At 44.3% G+C, this 22283-nt stretch overlaps 2 protein-coding genes across 10 annotated transcripts; both read right to left on the reverse strand.

Moving 5' to 3' along the window:
* Positions 1 to 6145: 6145 nt before the first annotated feature.
* On the reverse strand, positions 6146 to 17639 carry atf2 (activating transcription factor 2). Of its 9 annotated transcripts, none has more exons than XR_008950156.1 (14): positions 17527 to 17639; positions 16804 to 16878; positions 16595 to 16691; positions 16406 to 16524; positions 16189 to 16314; positions 15442 to 15620; positions 14647 to 14761; positions 13452 to 13544; positions 11553 to 11780; positions 11202 to 11408; positions 9792 to 9897; positions 9539 to 9650; positions 8408 to 9442; positions 7551 to 8205 (listed from the first exon to the last, which is right to left on the reverse strand). XR_008950156.1 is itself a non-coding variant. In XM_057030731.1 (13 exons), the coding sequence occupies exons 2-13, from the start codon at positions 16849 to 16851 to the stop codon at positions 7393 to 7395; spliced, it is 1860 nt and encodes a 619-aa protein (XP_056886711.1). In that variant the 5' UTR covers positions 16852 to 16878; positions 17527 to 17638; the 3' UTR covers positions 6146 to 7392. The 9 variants fall into 9 exon arrangements, 7 of the variants coding, with proteins under 7 accessions (XP_056886711.1, XP_056886747.1, XP_056886721.1 ...); XR_008950157.1 differs by having other exon boundaries at positions 7617 to 7822; XM_057030731.1 differs by lacking the exon at positions 8408 to 9442 and having other exon boundaries at positions 6146 to 7822; positions 17527 to 17638.
* Positions 17640 to 18264: 625 nt separating this feature from the next.
* On the reverse strand, positions 18265 to 20126 carry atp5mc3a (ATP synthase membrane subunit c locus 3a). Its single transcript, XM_057030814.1, has 5 exons — positions 19987 to 20126; positions 19699 to 19796; positions 18963 to 19037; positions 18652 to 18842; positions 18265 to 18558 (listed from the first exon to the last, which is right to left on the reverse strand). The coding sequence occupies exons 2-5, from the start codon at positions 19735 to 19737 to the stop codon at positions 18444 to 18446; spliced, it is 420 nt and encodes a 139-aa protein (XP_056886794.1). The 5' UTR covers positions 19738 to 19796; positions 19987 to 20126; the 3' UTR covers positions 18265 to 18443.
* Between the last annotated feature and the right edge of the window lie 2157 nt (positions 20127 to 22283).

Genomic DNA, 22283 nt, shown 5'->3' on the forward strand with positions numbered 1-22283 from the left:
GCTTTGCGGATTATGCGGAGTAACTGGGTCACTTCATCTGAAAAGAAAGACCACATTAAATTGGAGTCAATAATCCTGTGAATCACAGGATTGATTTGAAAGTAAAACCTGCGGAACTAAAACCAGATCGTGTGTCAATATTATTGCCTTATTGGGATCTGAGCGAGCCACGTGAGCAAACCAACAGAAACTCAGGAAGCAGCGGATCTTGTGGAAATGATCTCGGCCTCTGATGGGATCCTTCGCGCCGCCTTGAAGCGCCAGCAGCCGTTAATTGGTTTAATGGGCGAGTGTTAAAACAGTGATTAGTGCGTCTCTGTTGTCATGATTAATTCATTGCTGGAGTGAAAGCAAACAGCTGCAAGTCCGCTAATCAGTGGAAACAATCATCGGTGATCATGGCGACGGGGCGGCGAGGGAGGGGGATCTCAGATGGCAGAGATCAGGATTTTAATAAGAGTGAATGTCCCTCACAGCCAATCTTCCTCCCATGGATGAGAACAGCTTTCTTCCCCCTACACCAGTTAGTCTGATAAGAGGCTTTTTTTTGTGTTAGTAATGTTACTCATCAGGCTGGGATGACTCTGTGCTGTCATCGCCATGACGATGCTGTGACATGAGATCAATCGAGACGTCTGCTTTGTTCCTGGAGTCCCCGATGAGATCGGTTTGATCGCGACTAAACGAGCATTAAAAGATTCTTGGATAAAAGCTTCAGCAGCTTCAGGTTTACGGAGGAAACGGAGCCAGTCAGCCCGACAATAAAAATTGGACCAGAATATTCAGGCGATCACATAAACAGCAATACGGTTGATCAGATAATCAGATTAACACACCTAGATTCCTCCCTGATAGTCCAATGTGTTTGTAAATCTAATTAATTTGTTTTGTTTTCATTCTTGTGTAAAAATTCCTATATTCCCGTATAAATTCTATAGTCTGTCCTGCAGGTCTGTTAGCGCCCACATTAGCACAGCTAATGCTAAAATGCTTAATGTGTTGAAAATAATGGAGGTCCTCTCTGTGTGCAGTGACGCCTTTGGAAAGAGATCCAATAAACATTCTGATTACTGCATTATTGGGATGTATGGAAACACATAAGCTTCCATGAGGCCAGTTATCTGGTCCAGTTCTGGTCATGTAAACGAGCCCAGCGTTGATGTTAATGGTGCCTGAGGAACCCACTGGTAACCAGTGTCAGCAGCACACAGCACAGACAAACAGCCCAGGCCGACACACAGCAGCCGCTTACAGGCTTCAGAAGAGGAATCACAAGACTGACTTTAATACCGCCAATAAAAGATGCGACCTCGCCGTCTCGCTGTCATCTGATAAAGCGCATTATCCCGCGCCCCTTCATGTACGACGAGAGGCGCCGTCATTAGCTCGGATCTGCTCTTAAATGCCGGGTAGTAAAATCTTGGGTTAGCAGCTTCTCCTAATCCCATTAACTTCATCAGGCTCGGGCTGCCTGTCGGGGCCGAAGCCCCCTGAAACAGAACTAATTCTGCCAAACTGCGCCCATGTCTTCAAGGTCCTATTGCAGCTTTTGACACTCACACCAGGGCGAGGCTGGTTTTAAACCCATTTAGTAGATTTATGGAAATCCCATTAGAGGGTGACTGGCTGGAGCTGCTGCTTTTGAAATTGGAAAATGCAGCTGTTGTGACAAAAAAACACAGACTCGGGCTCATTTTTATGTGATTGATGAAGAATATAAAACTGCAGGAGCTCCATAATAGACTGGAAGGGGAGCGGGGCGAGATGTGGGCTCATTATGGTTTTTGATGGACAGAAAAAGATGTATTGACATCATAAAATACAATTCACTGGAACAAAAGCAGCGGCGAGCGTCATGATCGATTTAATTCAGAGCAACAGAAGAAAAAAAAACCACTTTTCGTACAACGATGCTGCTCGACACATTTGAAATTCCCTCCTGTTTTCTCGAAGGTCGTTTGCCAAACTCACCGAGCGTTTCAGAGCTCAAACGGCTGCCAAATGCATCTCGCCACATTCCATCCAGGCCACATCTACACAGCTTATTTTAGGTATTTAAATTGAATCAGTGATTTGTACTAAAACGCATGCAGCAGAGAGAAAAAGGAGTTCAGTGTGGCCCCGCTTTGATGATAATCAGATGGCGAACAGAGCTGCAGCAGGGCCACATTAAGATGCACATCGAATCAGGAGCCGAAGCTCTGCAGATGTCCCGCGACACCCTCGTCGGCTCAGCCAGACAAACAGACTGATTCAGCAGCTCCGGATGATCCGAGCCAAACGCATTCATTTTAGGGTCAGAAATGAAAAGTTCGGAGCAATATTCTTCAAAAACGACGGTCCACGGTTGTAACCTTATTCAACCGATGTGTTATCCTCTCTCATCTCTGAAACGATTATTACGGGGCAAAAACATCCAAGCGATGAAGCGTCTGCACTGATGATAACGTGCATCTGGGCCTTTGCTCTGCAGCTGTTCGGCGGCTGGAAGGCGTCCAGATGCTCTTTAGCTGTTGCTAGCTAACAGCAACTGGAGCATTACTGAACGCCGCTGCTGGTGTCGTGCACGTGCGCTAAAGGGAAGAAAAGACAATGTGAATTCCAACCCCGTCGTTCTCATTTTGGGCAGATAAAAATCTTCCGCATTGGCTGGACCTTTTATTAATGAGAACCTTAAAACATGGGGGGGGGGGGGGGGGACTATCGAGACGTAAGATCATAACGGCTGTGAGATATGGAGCCCTGTGAAATGATCAACGGTGTGATCGAGGAGCAAATGAGGGGGATCCAGATCGTCGCAGAGCCGATAAATCAGCGTAACTGTGCCCTCAGAGGTGGGAGCACAATGAGAAACCTGGTGAGAGTGCAGGCGGGGGGGGGGGTTGAAGATATTCATGAAATATATCAGTGGAGAATCTCAAGACTGATGCGTGTAAACATGGCGTTTGCTGTAATTCATGTTTTGAAGAAACCCTGGTGAGATAAGTGAAATCAATCCTCTGATCCTGGCCGGGGCGTCGGCCGATCAATGAGGCTTTGTGCCGATCAGCCCTCGCTGAAGAGGATTCCCCCGTGTCAGCATGTTGGGGAGGGAAGGTCAATCTGCGCCGAGGCCTGGAGGAGCCTTCTCAGAACACTTAGGAGTAAAACGCTCCTGATGCCGAGATCAGAAGCAGGTTCCGCTGCTGAAACCATCACTGGATCAATGAGCATGAATTATAAAACAGAAGACAACCATCAAGCGACTTTGGCCCTGAAACACTGTCGGGAACAAAGAAGAGGAAATCGATCCTCCCCTCAGACGCAGCTCAGCAGCGTGGGAGCGAGATGGGGGAGACCGACATGTTGGACGTGGCCTCTGCATCGGGTCCAGGCCCACTTTCATCTGAGAACTGCTGCAGTTGTTCGGGTTTAGCCTAGAATCCAACAACCAGGAGCATCCAGAGGAGCTCATGTTCCATCGGAGGCAAAAGTCTGAATAATCTGCGCAGTTTTCTCCAGTGGCAGCTGACATCACGAAGCAGCAGCCTCGTCTTCATCATCAGTGTTTTCATCAGAATGTTTTCTGATATTTTCCTCCCTCAGATGCTGAGCTCTAAAGCCCAAACTCATCACTGGGACCTCTAATCCTGGGTAGGGTCGCTCAATCTGAGACTATCTGAGACCATCCTGACCCGTCAGGCCGGGGGACTTGGATGTTTTAAGAACTCAGCTCCCTGGGACCCCCTGGGTTCCCTGGGTGTTGAGCCTCTGGGAGCCCTGAAGTGTCGCTGTCGTGTTTAAATCTTGGATCTACTTTATTCTGCGTAGTGACCCTGTGCTGGTATATTCATGCTGTATATTCTTGCAGGGCTGCTGCCACGCCAGTTAACCAGAGGTTGGCTGCTAGCTCATCCTGTCAGGCTCGGAGCTGTAAGGCGTCAAAACAAAATGAATATTTCAGATTGTTTCTTGCATCCTGAGCGTCTCATTTGTGTGCAGAGAATAAACCATCAAACACTGATGGCGGTCAACAAAGTCTCATGGGAAACCTATTTAAAGACCTTTCCGTGCGGTTCATGTGTGTTAATGACGGCAGAAGCTTACGGCGGCGCTGGCCTGGTGTCTGCAGATGCACCAGGCACAGCCAGTGCCCCGGGGGAGGGGGGGCAGCAGGCTCAGGAAGGGGGCACGAAGGTTGTGCCAGGGTAAAATAAATGTCGGCCATCAGGGTTTCTATAGGGAACAGATTCCACCTCATCAGGAGTTCAGTCCAGAGCCCAGGCTGACATTTAAATAACAATAGAGGCCGTCTCTGCACGGCGCTGCAGACAGCTCGCGCCGCGTCCCGTGTTTGGTTTGGGACACAACCAGCACATTTACATAATCTGAATTAAATGTAAATCGAGCTGTTTGATCTCAGTCTCTCTGGATTTGGGGGGGTTCAAGCACCGGCTCTGAAACAGCTCTCCTCAGCAGGGGGAGAGCTCCTTCTTTGTCATGAAATCTGGAGTCGAGGGCCCGGAGCGTCGTTTTCCTGTGAACCCGGGCACTTTTTAAATTTTAACCCCAATGCTCCCTAAAGGAAAAAGGCCGATCCGCTTTGTATTTATGATACAGTTCACGTAAATGAGCCTGCTTGGTCTTAATCCTCGCCTAATTAAGTGCCAGTCTGGTGGAGCAGGGTGCTTCGGGGCCAAAGTAATACCTGGCGAATTATGGGAGCAGCTGGAGGAAGCGGCCTGTCGGCGCTTCAGCTCCACGCCATCAGAAATAACACAACCATCTTTATCGATGTTGCCGTACTTCTCGTGTCACATGACCATCTTCACCAGCGTGTTAACGCGTCCCCTCACTAAACGCTGACAGCGCTGAGATCCACGTGTATATATATATATAAACCTCATCAAATTAACTGTGAAGCCCCGGTGGGGTGAATAATGAATAAGGCAAAGCTGTTTGCCAGCAGGGATCTAATTAATCAAACAATCAAAATTAACAGTCTGCACATGGAGGTGAAATCGAAGAGATTTTGCTCCACATTGGTGATGCAGGTCTCGGCTGCGGCACCCTTTATTCTCAGCTTAGTGCACAAGCAGCAGTAAAGTAAATGTGTTGTTATTTGTGAATGCTGTGACCTACATATTAACATTTACAATTCGAAGCCCTCGGTGATCTGCACCTAATCAAGGCTGCCCTACTTTAACACTGATTCTGAAGACAGCCATTGTCCCAAAACAGCGCGAGGAAAACATGTCAGGGGGAAGAAAGGGAGATTTTAACTCATTTTGTCTGAGTTACTGAACGTCGATTAGATATACACACAAAAAGACAGCCAAGGCTGCGATTTCCATTTTCAGCATACAGGCGTGTTGTCTTCATCTTCGTCCTCATTACAGTAATTTGGAAATGCTTGAAAGGGAATAAATGAACGCTTCTTTTGGAGGAATAGATGTGGTTACACCGCCCTCTGCTGGACGTGATTATTGTTTAAACTATTCTAACTGGACAATAATATTAGAGGGGTGTCAGGGGGTGGAAATAGCAAAAGAAACAGCTGTGAGCATGTGAACAGCAAGGTCGGAATAGACTGATTTTTAATGAGCAGGGAAAAAACAGAGTGTAGCGTTATCAGAACCGCAGAATTTATGATCATGGGTATTTAAAGTTTGGATTTTCGTGCACAGCTTCTGGTAACGCACCACTGCCCCTCCCCTCCCCTCCCCTTTTTTAAACATCTTTTATGCAAGTCATGCTGTTATTGCAGAAAACGTTTACCTTTCATAACAGCTCTTCAGGTGTACAACCTGTAAGTCTAGACTCGACTATGTCAACATGTCCTCTGTCCTGCTCCAGGCACCCTCCGGCCTGAACGGTGGGAATTAAAATGAGCTCTTTTTTAACCACACAATGTTGACTTTTATAAACCTGGACGTGGACACAAATATAATTGTAAACCTTTCCCGAGTTAGCGGCATCATTCAGATCTAATACAATATTTTCTGCCGGATCCCCGCAGTGTCACCAGGGCTCCACAGGGGGGCAGCAAACACCGCAGCGTTGCAGCAGGTTTGGACTTCCGGGAGATTCAGACGCCGTTGAAGCTTCTGCTCCTGGCAGCAAACTGTTTAATATATCGTTTTCATTGCGATGAAAAGAAGCCAAATGGGATTTTAAAGAGATATTAAAAGTTTATTACAACAATTCAATTTTTTTTTATACAGAACTTTCACAAGGTACAAGTACACTTTAAACACAGTATCAGCAGTAAAGCAAAGATGTAAAAAAATAAAAATCAAACGAGCGACACCTTATTCAAAGATATTTTTCTGACATGATTCAATAAAGAGTTAAATTCTCGCGGAGAATTGTTATCCCATGCAGACGGCACATCGCAGTAATTTAACAAAAAATATTAAATGTAAAAAAGGCCATTAACACAAATGTTATCTTCTCATAAAACTACATAGTAGTAAGCCAGTACACTACGTGAAAAGGCAGATCAACTTCAAAGTGTGAGTTACGTCCTATTATTTCAATGAAATGCTCACGATTCTTAAACGCGGTAATGTTACTCTAATGTACACGAGCAGACTCCACTTTGATGTGAGCTTGTTCTGATCAGATCTGCTGATGTGATCCACAGAGCTCCCCTACTGGATCCTGAACGCTCTGTAAAAAACTGTATGCAACACCCAGAAAGATCACATACGATGATGTCATTTACAATGTCATTAAAATGGAAAAAGTCCTCATGACTACAATCGTAGAAACAGCCTGATGCTCAGCACTGAAGCCAGAAAGGATCACTGAGAAAGCAAAACTGTATAAAACCTACTCAGAAACTATCAGAGCCAAAATCTGAGAGGACAGTAATAAACTCAAGCTAATCTGCAGTAAAAACGTGTACAAAAACATCAATGGCACCGAGTCACCGTCACGATGATGAGGAATGGAAAAGCTACTGCGATCCTACAATCACTGCTTCAGGAACAATCAAGACTACTGATGGGATGTTAATGCACGGAACAGCTCAGCTCCTGCAAACTATTTACAACATTCAAACTGTGGAACGCCCGCAGCTCGAGTCCACCAAAAAGTTCTGATGCAGCCGTTTACGTGACCGGTGTGTAAGTGTGACAGTACTGGAGCCTACATCTAAACAGCTGCCGGCACCTAACGCGACCTGTGGAACCTCTACCAAGGTAAACCCGTCATTTCTCAAAATGTGCAAAATCCACAAGGAACTACGACAGAAGGAGACTCCTCTGTTTCTACCGTCATCATGAAGACACAACTCAGGAAACAAACCGACAAACAAACAAGCTAACAAAGTAGAAACGGCACACTTTTGGTCTCCAACAGTTCACGGACGGTTATAAATTAAAACCCCACAGAAGAGCAATAAATAAGTCACATGATGCAAAAACATGGATTTTTACAGCTTACACCTAAAGTGCCTGTTCTTTTGTCTTCATTTATCACAGAGAAAACATTTTCAAAAGCAACTAACTCATCAAAAATGAATAATAAACAGGTGGTCCGAGCTGTGAACCAATCCCTTCCCTCTGAGGACGCGAGGGTGCACAGGAAGTACCACACCCCGCCCTGCTGCAGGACCATCAGCTGCCGGGCGGCTGTGCCTGGGCCGTGTCCCTCCTTGGCTGCCTCTCCTCTGTGCTCTGGTTTGATGTGGTGGCTCCACTGGACGGAGCGGAAGCGGCCGGGGCGGCGGAGGCGGAGCCGACGCCGTTGGAGGTGCTGATGGAGCTGTGCTGGATGGCCTCGTTCTGAGGGCTGCCCGGGATGGACATGTCCTCGCTCTCCTCGTCTTTGTCGGAAACTGCGGAGACAAACGGTCATGTGACTGGCGAATCTGCTCAGGAAAAGCCGTCATGGACTCCTAATCAGATGTAACGGCGCCGTTCGCAGACGCCGTAAGCGAGCGTTCCATTAATCCCCATAATCCTGCTCCCGCACCTCGTCCTTTAATTACAGCTCCAATGTCAATTTAAACCCACATCATAAGGGTGCGTTCCGTGGCGGGGCATGTGGCAGCGTTTCCCAGCCCAACTGCATCCTCATTTGTTTTTTGTTACCTTGCCAACTGCTGCAGCGACAGATGATTACAGCACCTGATTTTAATGATGCTCACACTGGAGAGTCGGAAGACTTGGAGTTGAAATGCCAACAGCTGTTGTGCAGTTACATTGAATTAATTGGATCCTGGTGGGGAAAAAAGACTCTACTCTCATGCTCTGTTTCATACAGGAATACGGAGCACCCCCATCATTAATATTGTTAATGATATGAAGTCACTTGTTCTGGCACTTGGTAATTAATGACTGGCTTTCTGATATGAGGTGGAAAACTCAGATTCCGACGAACAGAGAAACGGATTGAATGAGTGACGTAAACAAGGCTTCACCTGCCATCACTGCAGTGATTTAGTTGGGGGGGCAGGCCTCTGCTGCTTCCCTGTGCAGAAGGTCAACCTCAGAATAAATCAGCCTTGAGGTTCAGGTGAACATTATGACTCCTAACAGTGAGCAGATCTGGGAGGACGCTCTGGAGCTCTGGCAGCAGAGCTTCGTTCTGCTCTCCTGCTTCCTGAAGTGGGGTTCCCTGTAAACAGATGGACAGCTCGGCGTGCCAAGTCAAACCGTGTCCTGGCTTGTTTGCCAGGCTGTCGGAGTAATCCCCCGACTCCACTTCTCCCCGTGTTAACGCCTGGGCAGGACGATGAAGGGTACTGCTGTCTTTGGGGCAGAAGGGTCTTATGGGATATGTATTTTTGAGAAAGTGATGAGCCTTAGTGACAATTCAAAAGTCAAATTAGGGTGTCAGTGATTCCAATTGAATGGTGCTGCATGCTCCTGGGTGCTCAGCTGCCAGAAAAGACATGCAATATATGCAAATATTTACCTAGACCGTACTGTACGGCACATCTAATAGACATTAAGATCTAGAGGCTCACAACAGTTCATCTAAACTCAAGCGTGAACCTCTGGCTAGGCCAAAAACTGCAGAAATGCCTCTGCAGGTATTACAGACATTTGCTAAAACGCGATTAGAAATATAACCTGCATCCCTCTAGTGGCCAAAGACAGATACTGCACCGTACAATGAATAAAAACTTTAAAACTTGGATTTATTCTTGCATGAATATCCTTCAGTAATATATAATTAGTATTATATTAAAGATTTATCTGTTAAATATCATCATCACACAAGATGAGGCAAGGTTTATATACATGCTGGGGACACGCTGCCCTCCTGTCAATCTAGCTGCTTTAATGAACTCATTACAGAGGCGTTCACTGTCAGTAGGAGCCGGGGGGAGTTTGCAACACAGCGAAGCACACTTGTTGGTGCGCAATGGCTCACCTGAGAGACAAAGTGAGTTATGGCCAGAAAGTCGCAGCCGTAACAGGCCAGGCTCAGAAATGAAGAAATATTGGTGCTGTAAAACGAGGACATTCTAAACGAGAATTTGGGAACGGGGGTCCTTTTTGTATCCTCAAATATTTGTAAAAAAGATCACTGAATGTCACTCCACCGTGTTCTCGGCCAGTTCCTGACAACCCGACCATCGGCTTTCCCAGCATCCATCATGCAGACATTAGCCTTCAGGAGATTGTTTAAAGGAGCCAGATGAAGAACAATCCCACCTGTGGCCAGAGAGGGGACACACTTGCCTATAAACACAACCGTCTGATGTATCAGCAGCGCCGCCTGCTCGTCTTCGTGCTGGAGTTTTCACAGGGGCTTCACTGGAAGCCTCGGACTGAAGATAATGGAGCATTACTCACTGTGATAGCCGGATTTCTTCTGCAGGGCGGTCACGGGACAATCTTTATGAGCCAGGAGAAGCTGCTTCAGCCGAGCCACTTCGTTTCTCAGCAGGGTGACTTCGCTCTTTGGGGACAGGAGAGAGAACAGAACACAGGCGGTGCACATCAGACTGCCATGTCAGACATCACCTCAGGTGACTTTAACTGGATTTAAAGTGTCCGGGAATTAAAGGTCACCGTCTCTGAAATGACTGGGAAACTCAATCTGTTAGTCTAGAAGCAGCAAGTCCATTAGATATCATTTATTCAGTTATGGTGACATCCACAAAGGTGATTAATAAACAGATGCAAATACAACTGGATGAACCAAAGTCATATTTTCTGCACCGTCATTATCACTGCTGTTCAAACTAAAAAACACAAGCCCTCACATCTGTAATATCACAACAGACTAAACTACACTTGAGCGTAACCTTTCTAACTTAAATGAATTAGTCAAAATTGAGCGAACGGGGTGGGGGTGGGGGGGTGATCTGACTGGTCTGACACCTCATTAAAAAGCCAGTTAAGGGCGATGTTAAAATAATTGTGCATCATTAGCGGCAGCTCCACTGATCAGCTGGACCATGTCGGCGTGGGGAGGCTGAACAAAAACTGATTAATGTGTTCATATAAATACACCCTCCTTCGGGCTCCTGCTGCCATCTTTGGGGTTAACTCTTTCTATCCCCATTCACAGACATATTTCGCCACTTTTTGTCTTCGTACAGATTTAACAGAAACCCAGCAAGTGTGCCGATGACACGGGTGGCACCTGATTTTAAAATGCACGTTACCCTAAGGAAGCGCTTGCTTCCGTGCCTTTCTCTCCCCTCCTCCACCGTCGACATCTTATTTGGGTTTCCCAGAAAAATAAGACGGTGAACAAATAAACACCACATCTCTCTTAATTGTCTGGAACACCGGTGTGCTGCACCCCCGGCTCACACTTATCAACAGAGACAGCAGATACATGAACTGTTTCGAACTTGTCAGCATCACATTCTAATTGCTTCCAGCAAAATGAAGGTTCAAAACGACACCTTTCCCTGAGAGATTTTTGAGGCCATTCGGTAAACTGCCAAGACAGAAGCGAAGACACGCTTGTGCGCAGCTGACATCTGGAGGATACATCTTTATTGACAGGGATGTATCGATGTAAAGGGCTCGCACGCCGCTGCTGTCACGCAGGAGCTCCTTAATCGGCTTTAATGACTTCATCGCCACAGAAGGGAGATGTCTGTGTACACATGCTTACATCCACGTGTGATGAGTCACACACACACAGACACACACGCAGAGCGTGTAAATACATGGATGCATGAGAGCATGGAGACAACAACAGAGGAAGTAACTCTGAGAGACGGGATCTGATGGGGAACAGGTTACCTGCAGTTGACCGTTCATGGAGTTGAGGTCTTCAGCCTTCTTCTCCAGAGACTGGACCCACACCTTCCTCTTCTGCCTACAGCGAGAAGCTGCGGCTCGGTTGCGCTCCAGAAACTTGCGCCGCTTCTCATCTGGATCTTCGCTTGTGGTTCTGCGCCGTCGCCCCCCTGTGCTCGGAGGGTTGGGTGCAGGGGCCACCGGGGAAGCCTGGGAAATAATTATAATACGATTAACAACAGAAAAAAGTATTAGGAGCATCGCTGCATTTGCAGACTGGTACCGAAGCCCCATTATATGCTAATGTTATCTCTTTTTTGACCAGTATTGCTTGTCTTGAGCAGAAACTCTTACTGGAGTCTCTGTGGTGGAGGTGGCCGGCTGCTGAAGGGCATGGGGGGAAGGCTCCTCAGACTTGGACAGGTGGGAAACGGGAGCAGGAGTAAGAGCTGCGGTGGCAGCTTGAGCTGGGGTTGCACTGGGAGAAGTTGGAGCTGGCGTGTGGGTCACAGCGCTGCTCTGGATTTCACCATCTTCATTGGCTACCTGAGGAAGAGGCTGGCTCACTGTGGCTTTCAGTTTCTGGAGAGAGAGAATAAAGCACAAGAAGATGGTCAAGATATACAGTATAAACATATTGAACCAGCACCGATGTCCACATATTCCTTCTTGGCTCACATTCATGAAAATTCCTTAGTGGTTCTGATACTTTGACGAACAAATACATAAAACAAACAGTAACACACCATTCTTTGACTGTAAATACTGCCATTGACAGGTCATAAAGAAGTGGTGTTTTCACACTTGTTTATGCACCAGTCAAACCATTTATGCAATAACGACTGAATCTGTGAGGATCGGAAAAGAAACGGAATATTACTTTTATTAGCTCTGAATAAAAGAAGCAATGCAAAGCAATTATAAATATAAATATATAATATAAATTCACCAGCATATAATGAAAACAAAACCATCCCAAAAGAAGTCTATTGAGCTCTGACAACCACAAATGCAGCGGAATTCTCTAAAACTCTTGGTGTGTGAAATACAGCCATGATCCACAGGCCAATTTCTCTTGTATCAAACACTGAGCAAACAAGGTGAAAGTGAAGGAGCCTTTCAAAGCGCTAACAAAGTGAGAGAGAAGACATTTACATGAGAAAACAGAGGACAACATTACTCTCACAACTACCTTTGCCAGACCAATCTATCTACCAAATTAGTTTATCGTGTAATACCCTTCCAGGAGCACTTCTGGCAGAAAGATGATATTACTCTCTTGGAATGGCTCATAGAAAAAGGGAAAAGCCAGTCAGATTCATATTTCATCTCTGCCATGGAAACCTCATCAGTGTAATAACCCTCTATCTCATGGGTGTTATTCAACCATCTGCTACTATATTACTTATCTTTATTTTGCAACTAATTAACAGCATAATCTTCTAAATTCAGCAAGTTAATTATCATTATTGTGGTCTTTGCAGCATCATCAGTCCTTGTAAAGTGCCGTCTCTGCGCCTCCTGAGAGCCGGGTGGGGGCGGGGAGCGGGCAGGTTGAGCAGGGGTCTGTTTTCTTGACGCGTGCTTATTAGGTGTTTGCTGATGAGCCGAATGCAGCGGGGAGCTGCTGGGAGGAAGAGGGGGGAGTGGGTCAGACAGGATTCTGCTGAACAAAAGGTTCCATGCAGGGTGAGGCCAACTTAATGTGCCTCGATGAGCATGTGCCAGGATGCCCCCCAGCTGGCTCTCTCTGGCAGCCCCCCTCCCGTTGGCCCTGGTGGCAGCATGCTGAGAGCAATGCTGTCTTTCTGTTTGTCATCTCTGTACCCCATGAACCCTGACAACCCCCCCCCCTCACCTTCGTCTTGTCCTCCGCAGCAGTGAGGATCAATCTTTCCTTACAACATGTGTACAGAAACCTCCCGTGTGCTGTTTACCTGTTAATTTCTGCAGCAGGGACATGCTGTGAGCATGCACAGGTCCTGGAGTCTCACTTCATCAAGCTGCTTTTGTATGTAAGCTTGGCCTTCAACCGTCACTTTTCAGGAGGTCCAAAGACAATCTTCTCCATACATAAATTAATCCGGACTCATTTTCTTTCCGTTTACTGTTAACAACCAGTAAGTTGCCAGAAAAGCATCTAACACAAGTTGGTGGTGCTCACACTCATACTTTGATTTTCATTTTTGCTCTTATATTTAAAATAATTGACATTGCTGAAATAAATTTGACATACAGAGAAAAAAGCTATACCAGCTTTGATTCTGATTGGACGGGCTGCGGCTGTGGCGACGGAGGTCCTGGAATCCCGGGGACATTAGGCACAACGGTGACGGGTCTGACAAGCTGACAACAGAGATACAGAGACAGATCAGGACAGGGAAAATTAGTCTTCAGCATTAAAAAGGCAGGCGGCATTACGCTGCAACACAAACACACACGGAGCCATGGCAGGCGCTCAGAGTTTCCTCATATCTCAGCCTCATTACGTTGGATGGCCTGTTATTTTGTGGAGGCAGCACCACATGGAGATGCAGCGTGCACGCTAATGAATCTCTGCCTGCCTGTGTGAGAGCATATGGACAGGGATACTAAAGGGAGGATCGAGAGATGTGAGCACGAAGGCCAGCACCGGGCCTCCTCTCTCAGCCACAGACAATAAGCTAGGGTGGAGGAGGGAGGGAAAGGGTGCTTGTGGGATTGGGGGCCTGGTCTCTCCTGTTTTCCCATTTACGTTTGCTCTCCTTTACTTGTCAGCAGCTTTCCCGGTCCCCATGGATTTAGAAAACAGAAGTTTTTTTCCCTGCTGTGCCACTATCAGGAGATAATCATCTGCTGTTCAGTGTTCCACACAGACAATCAGGAACAGCTTCCACATGGGGAGTTCAAAAACAGAACCAGCAACCTCCATTTACAGCATTTCCCGATATACATAAGATGTTGTCATAAGTCGCAGTTGGAATTTGTTTTCCAAAACACATTAAAAGGCATATATCAACTCTCGCTGACATCAAGAGCAACCATTATGGTTGTACAACGGTTGGCATTGAAGCATCCTGGACCAGAGCCTGCTGTGTCTCAGCCAAGTCCTGCCTCAGAGTCCATTATTTTATTCAATCCGGGGAGCCAAGGTTGTAAATCTCCCCAATAACAAAGAGCACAACCAACATTTAATATAGTTACCATTAATACTGATGTCAGTTGTTGCCTGCATGTATTAAATTCCAAATGGTGGTAACAAAATGGAAAATAATGGCATGAGAAAACATGTGGAGTAATGTGACGGTCCGGTGTCTGATATTTTCTACATGAACAACCCAACAATTGATGATATTTCTAAATTGGTAAAGAATACCACAATTCATTGAGACAATGTTGCATTACTAAAAGAAACTTAGGACCATATTTTACCGTCAATGATAGAGAATATAAGCTGTAGAATACTCACAGGGATTGTAGTTGGAATATGTACACTTGAGCTTGTTATGGATGCAGGTATGGCCACTGGCATGGTTTGGCCATTAGGCAGCTGTAAGAGCACGGGGAAAGTGCCAGACACTGGGCTAAAAGGGAGAGGGGAAAAACATCAGCTGGGAAAGTAGCAAGCATGCTGTAATTAAAACAAGATAGATAAAAACACAATGGAGGACGGTAATATCACCAACATTATGTCATACTGAGGTGCAAAAATATGTGAAAATAAGGCTACAATGAACACTACAAACTTAAAACATACATATTGTAGGTTCAGGTAATATTTACTGAAGCCCACGTGTTTTGGTTTTAGTTTAGACCTCATGAGTGACATCAGAATTCCTTTTAATGACAGTTTCAAGGTGACAGATTAGCTACTATCAGGTTCAGATTTGGCTCAACTGCAGTATTTGGAACTTTTTGAAACTGCAGCTTTTTTCCCCAAGAGACACTTTTTTAGATGTGAATTTCAAATTTATCCACATGGCTCATTTATAGCTGCTGTTTCACTGACATATTCTTCTCGCTCAAGGATCAGCAGATACTTTTAACTTAATGTTTCCCCCCCCAAAAAAATGTTTTCATTGAAGATGGGACTTATGAGGTCTACAAACAAAAGCAGCAATTTCGGCAAAGTGCAAATTAATGACCAATGCAAAGGCATGCCTCACGAAATATGAGCTCACTGAGACAACACTGCACGAGTAGAACTAAAGAAAAAAACTTAACCAACTAAGATCTTTACAAATGGATATTTTGAGTTACTTACACTATAGGCCTATTAGTGGATGGGACTTGGGTAATAACAGAGCTAGATGTTGGTGAAGGGAGAGCTTGCTGTATTACAACATTAGCCTCTGAGGTGGCTAGAAGTACATTGGGAACTTGGAGGGAGGCAGGATGGACTATAGTGGATGTTGGCAGTGAGGCTGGCTGTAAGGATAAATCCTGGAAACATCATACAACACCTTAGCTGCAGAAAGTCTTCTTATAAATACCAATATCTGAAAATGCTCATTGTGTTTGAAATAAACTGTACTGTTTTCAATAATACAGTCTTTCTTAAACAATTATTAACTGATTTAGTTCTCCAATTTGTTATGAAGAGTGTTTGTGCAGTAGTGCAGGTATTTCCTCACACAACTGAAAAGTAGAGTGAAGTTGAGCAATCTAATTTAAGGAAATGAAATCTCATCAAACATTCAAATAAAACTCAAACCAGTGCATGTATAATATTAGATTAAATTGCAAGTTACCGAAGCAGAACACCATTCACTCATTATGACGCTCTTCGAAATAAACTGACTGCACAGCAGACAATGTGGTGTAAGTGGGGAAAAAAGCAATGGTTCACATTCAACAGAATTTGTGCCAGGTTATTCTTGCTTTTGACAGAACCGACAGAACCATGCTGTTATGCAGCCCACCTTTTCATTCTGTGACTAGTCTGCATTGCACCCATTTTATTGTGTTAGTAGCAAAAATGTGAGACGCAGCTCTTCTAAAAGGTTTATACCTTCTCATCACTTGTAGTAGATTCAGGATGAGGCAGAGGGCTATTTCGGTGCACCTCTAGAGGCGCGGGTTCTTCAGTTTTGTTGCGTATGATGGGTGTAGCGAGGGGGGATAAATCCAATGGTAACTTGAAAACAAAGCAAAATAATGTCATGAAAGAGATGCAACAGAAAAGCAAATGCTTTAAGTAATTCGGCATCATGAAAGAGAAAAAAAACCTTTTTATAATCATCTTCAGTAGCTTTTTTGAAGTCATGGTCAAATGGACTGGTAAGTTCATTAAAGAGTCCAACCTCCTCACAATTCTTCAAAAAGCGAGTAGGTGTGGGTGTTTGATCTGCAATGAAAGAAAATCTTTAACACAAGGAGCTACAAATAATTGTGATAATAATTACAACTGGGATTACCAGCGATTATGACACTGTCATTTCTTGCAGGGCCAAACTTGAGTGTCATCTCATGCTTGTGCTTATGGACGGCCAGGTGGTCTTCGTTTGTAAATCTCTATGGGATTTGAAAAAGATAAAACTGACCACAACATGTTGAAACTCTTCTTTTCACATCTTCTCCTTCAGGGCTGTACTGAGATACACCTGACACTGCATTTATTTATTACCTGTCCACATCCTGGAGCAGTGCATTGGAAAGGTTTATCATCACTCATATTAAAAGGAATTCCTGGTATGTTGGTCTGAAAATAAGCAGGAAAATATATCAAGTAAATACATTTGAACACATTCGATGATTGAGTGTCTTTAACGGTGTAACAAAATCATAAGTACAATGTTACAATGGTCTAGCCGACAAATGGTGCAAATATAACCCCGAAAACAATTTCAGCCTATTTACAGAGCCAATATCGTATAATTAACAACGGGTTGAAGGTGGTACAAAGGTCAACGTTCTGAAAAGGGCAATCAGAAATTGGGACAATACATATCGATGATGGGCGGCTGCTTGGATGTTTACGCCTCTGGTTATCATGAATGCTGTATTTTTATTGTCCAAATCTAAAGTTATTGACTGAAACACCCGTTATTAATTATATCGACTTGCGCATTTGAAATATATGATTGATTATTATGACTATCTGAGCACAAAAGTAAAATGTAACTGTGCGTCTGTGTGTTCCAGTCGCTTCCATGCAAAAGCCTGAGCTCTGCGATAACATACAACCGTCGCCATATTGGACCTAAATGTCACTATAAACAAGGGAAATGTCAACATTTTTTCCGAAAACATTTGGATGCAACGCGGTTCGAGTCTCTAACAGTGCGAAAAACGACGACTTTTACAAGCACTTTGTGCCCTTCTGTTGTCTGTTTATGTGGTCACTTACCCCTCAGCCACAACCCTTGATTTCCAAAATCCCACGTCCGTACTGAAGTGTCGCGAGAACTGGATGACCGCTTCCGGCCACGTCACGAGCGAGATTTAGAACTTTCTCCGAAAGATACAATTCGTATCAGTTTTTCCTTCGTATCTTTAAAATGGTGATAAATATTGTATTTTTAAAAAAGAATAATAGATCTGTGAAATCAATCACGTACGTTTGCAAGGCTGTATAACGTTTATAATGTATCGCCAAATAAACTTCTTGTGAAGGACCTGACCACAATTTTGGCATGATTGCATGCTTGGGCTTCAATTGCACTGTTTCCAATTTGTAAGTTTTAAAATATTTGCGTTTTACCAAAGCTAATGTGGGAGGGGCACTGCACATGTCCTGCATTATTTATTGTACTATGGTTTATGTTGTTTTCAGTATTAAAATTTGGTCAAAGCTGCTTTGTGGCCAACCAACTACAATGGTGATCTCCAAAAACATCCATTATAAACAGCTTTAACACATCTAGGTTTATTTGTCACTTACAGACTGTAGCACCACTTGTTGCAATGTAACAGTACTTATTGCAGTCGAACCAAATATTAAATCTACTCCAATAACGTGTGTTTCATGAAAGCAAAGCTGGTTAATGGCACATTGAAGCAGCTGCTTTGCTGAAAAGATGACATTGCTAAAATCCCGTTTCATGTGTTTGCATGACCTTCTAAACGACTTTACTGCCAACAGTAGTCAAATACATGTATTTTAATCACGTAATTTCTTACATTTGTACAATACATGTTTTTATTTTGACGGTGCCTGAAAGATTTGAAAATGTACATTTCCATGACACCAACACGGTACAGTTTTGGTAGCCACAATAAAACATGTAGTCACATTGGTAATCAAAGTGTTGTATGACAGACGTTTTACATAGCAAACAGGATAAGGAAAGCAACCATCAAACAGAACAGTCCCATGGCTTCAGAAAGAGCAAACCCCAGAATGGCATATGAAAACAGCTGCTGCTTCAGAGATGGGTTCCTGCAAACAATTAAAAATAGCCATCTGTCAACACATCAGAAAACAGTAAAGTGTGTTTTAGTAGTGTCAGGGTTAAGTCATATCATAACCAACCTTGCATAGCCAATGATGAGGCTACCAAACACTGTCCCAATACCAGCTCCAGATCCAGCCACTCCGACTGTGGCAGCTCCAGCACCAATAAACTTTGCAGCAGTGTCAATGTCCCTGCTGACAGCACTGGTCTGGAAGGCCCTCATTGTGACCTGGGAGAGGGGGCTGTGTGGCACCACAGCAACACTGCTCTGTACCAAAGAAAAAGAGAAAACCACAGGGTAAGCACAAGGAGCTCTTGATTAATAATTCCACTGAGGCTCAGACTGATGATCATTTCGGGTGTCAGATGAAAAGTCCACTTCTGTTACCTCTGTTTTGATCTCAGGCCTGGACAGCACAGAGGCAGAGAGGGGTCTGTAAAGAGCCCGGGAACCAGCACGGACCTACAGGAACACAACAGTACAAATTTACCAAACTTCAATGACACTAACTCTGAAAGACAAAGCAAACTGCAAACTATTCCTGGACTGTAGACATCCGTAGCTTTGGGCTGATAAGAACAGACCCTAAACCTTGTGCTGTTTTAAAGAGCAGGATCCTTTGGGTGGGTACTTATCAAAAGCCAGCCTATTAGCATTACCAATACTGTACACCAGTACACAGTTGGTAATGATAATATGACCGTAACAAAGCAAAACTAAAAAGGGAAGGAAAAAAAAAAGGTAATTCATGCTTCTGTTATTGCTTTTATTTTTAAGGCACCAGGTGAATTCTTCACCAAAACCAGCTAACTAGCTTGTAATGACCTTAACAGATAGCCAAGAGCTAAAATGTCCGCTGCGAGCTAAAGCAAAGGCATCCTGACAGTTCTTTAAAGGCAAACAGATTCAATACCAAACGAAGCAGCAACAGCTCCAGAAGGAGCATGGAAGACCTGCCGTTCCATTATTTTGCTTTAGTTGCCGGGTTATTGGCCTCGCCTGCAAATACCCTTGTCTGTTAGCTGCAGTCAAGTTCAAGTAAAGGCCCACTTGATTTTACAGCGATATCACAACACAGCAACGCTCATATTTCCCAGAAGACCTCCAGAAAAAGAAAACTCACCAGAGCCGGCGTGGACACAAATTTTGCGCAGGCGTACATCTTTTAAGTTTGTGTAGTTTTAACCGGTTCGGTCAAATCTGGTTGAAGCCCGGGTCTCTCTGAGGGAAGAAGAGCAGAGAAGAGTAAGGTCAAACGCCTGTAAAAATGCTCCACAGAGAAAATAAAGGCGTTCGTATTTCCGTGCAAGTCTATTCTGCATGCAGTGTTCACTCATACAATGTAATGTTACATTAAAAGAGAGGATGAAAAGGGATTTGTAGCTGATTCGTATCTCATTCAAACACTCACCGACTGCAGAGGTCGAACCACAGTGGAAGAGTGCGCATGCGCTGTGTGACGTATGCAGAGACCCGGATGAAGAGCAAGGTCGTTTGACGAAAACTTTATTTAAAACGATTACAGCGCAATACATCCAACCCCAACCGGTCTCTCTTCTTAGTCAGGTACGGTTAACGTGCTTCCAAGGTGCGGATACACCACATAAGCCTTACTCATCAATCTTAAAATTCTTATTGTACTGAATTCCAGCTAGGGCTGTTGACAGATCACACTGGTCTTACTTTAGTATAAACCTGAAACAGTTTTGATTGCGTTCTCTCAGAGGTTGCTGCAATTGCAATGAAGGTAAATGAAAAGTAAGTAAATATTGCAACCAGCAAAGGTTGAGATAATTCAAAATGTTACACTGAAATATGTTTTAATTTTAAATGGCGCTTCAGGATGATTTTCTCCACCATAACAGCAGCTCCCCTGTCTGTCACCTGTTGTGTGAATCTCATATGCTACCCAAAGGGACCGATGACTCCTGTGTGTGCATCTTGCAGGCTGACCAGCACTTGGTGGATTTGTAGTCGTGATGAATGACCCCCACAGCAGCTGGTCTGTGATGGGCCGCTAACGAGCACAGGGAGTCTGCTTTAGCTGCGTGTCAAGGGACAATGGTCCCGGTGAAGCCTCCTCTATGATCATTTCTGGTTTATATGCTAACAAGAAGCCACACGGCTGGCCTGACTAAAACAGTGAGCTCATTATTGTGAGGAAACACAGAATGCAACATTTCTCATTCTTTAGATCTTTTCATTTGAGTTAAATCATTTTCTTTTCTTTTATATTCCCCCCATCATGTTTGGTTGTGTTCTGTTGTTTTATTTCAAGGTACTGTGCCATACCATAGGATGCATTATGCATTATGCTACTATACTGGCAAAAGCAAGAACAGGAGCATAATAAAATTAGAAAATCACTTGGATGATTGACTGACTCTGCCAAGCATCTTATTTCTCCACATACTGAGACTTACACCCATAGTATGGTGCAGTATTGTACTAGCACACACAGAAAACAAGGCTACATAATATAGTAGGTTGCTTTGATCTTTGGAAGACCAAAGTCCTTCTAAAATCTCAGACAACAGCATAATCTAATCATCTGTTTCTTGGCCCATTATCAAAATTTCCTGAAATTTTCATTTAAATCCTTTTTTATTTTGCTAACAAACGCCTCCTTGCTGAAAGTAATAAACTGGTGCTACATCCTGTAAAAGTTGCAAACCCTTTTATTGTTTTGGTGATGTGGAGTCTGATGGTCATTTATTTAAAATTCCAGCAGAGGGAGCAACCGAGTCTAACGTGGCTCGTTGCTGCACATACTGAAACTATTCAAAATTAAATTAAACTTTTATATAGTTTTTTTTTTTAATTTTCCTTTTGTTGTTCTGGTTGATCTAAGCAATCATTCCATAAAATAAAATCACAAACTTTAAGCTATTTAAATGACCTTTGGTGAGTGTAGACCAAAGCAGAGCTTTCAAAGTAAACCTCACATAGTTAATTCTGCACTGCTGATTGTATTTCTGTTCATGCAAATGTCAAATGTAAGAATCTATTGTAATTTGAATGTAATGCATCCAGCTATAGGTCAGAGTTAACTGTATGATATAACACGAACTTTTACAATATATTAATTGGAAGACAGCACATATCAAAGTGGCCGTTAACGACCTGAGGTCAATGTCACACTGCCTAATTAACCGGGCAGTGGCTGTGTGGTCTTACATGGCTGTGGAAGGTGCAAAGACCAGCCAATCTCACAACCCCCCCCCCACCACCAACAACCTTTAACCACCTTTTACTTCCTCCCATTCACAGGCATGCACGCACTCACTGTCTGGGTTGCATACAACACTGAGACATTCCATTTGCATGCCTGCCCCATCAAGCTGGATGCACTCAGACTGGTAATAAAAGGCATTGACCCCCTTAACCTTTATGAATTACAATTTGTGCCTGCAGTACGTCCTGTCAAAGGCCTCAGAAAAGCAGGCACCTCAGCCGGAGTGTGTGCGTGTTGTTTTGCAGTTGTTAAGGAGAGGGGAAAAGGTTTTTACAGCTCTTCGTCGGAGCTCCTGACAAGCAGGGAGGAGGCGGTCTGACAGGAGAAGCAGGTTAGGGAGGGACTGCAGCGGTGCTGATGGCTCCATGCTAATATCCATTTCTGGATGCTGCAAGGAACTGTTGAGGCTCCTTTCTTTGTCAAGTCCAAGGATACACAATCTACAGCTCATTTGCGTTCTACCGCTGATTTCT

Source organism: Takifugu flavidus, chromosome 1 (assembly GCF_003711565.1).
Source record: "Takifugu flavidus isolate HTHZ2018 chromosome 1, ASM371156v2, whole genome shotgun sequence".
Taxonomy (NCBI): domain Eukaryota; kingdom Metazoa; phylum Chordata; class Actinopteri; order Tetraodontiformes; family Tetraodontidae; genus Takifugu; species Takifugu flavidus.

Coding starts and splice junctions, on each gene's coding strand:
- atp5mc3a (XM_057030814.1), bottom strand. CDS start 19,737: ATGTACGCCTGCGCAAAATTTGTGTCCACGCCGGCTCTG. Junction 18,843..18,962: donor GGCCTGAGATCAAAACAGAG/GTAACAGAAGTG, acceptor TCTTTGGTACAG/AGCAGTGTTGCTGTGGTGCC. Junction 18,559..18,651: donor CTCATCATTGGCTATGCAAG/GTTGGTTATGAT, acceptor AATTGTTTGCAG/GAACCCATCTCTGAAGCAGC.
- atf2 (XM_057030731.1), bottom strand. CDS start 16,851: ATGAGTGATGATAAACCTTTCCAATGCACTGCTCCAGGATGTGGACAG. Junction 16,692..16,803: donor CTGCTCCAGGATGTGGACAG/GTAATAAATAAA, acceptor CAAATCCCATAG/AGATTTACAAACGAAGACCA. Junction 9,898..11,201: donor CCATGAACGGTCAACTGCAG/GTAACCTGTTCC, acceptor CTGTCCCCAAAG/AGCGAAGTCACCCTGCTGAG.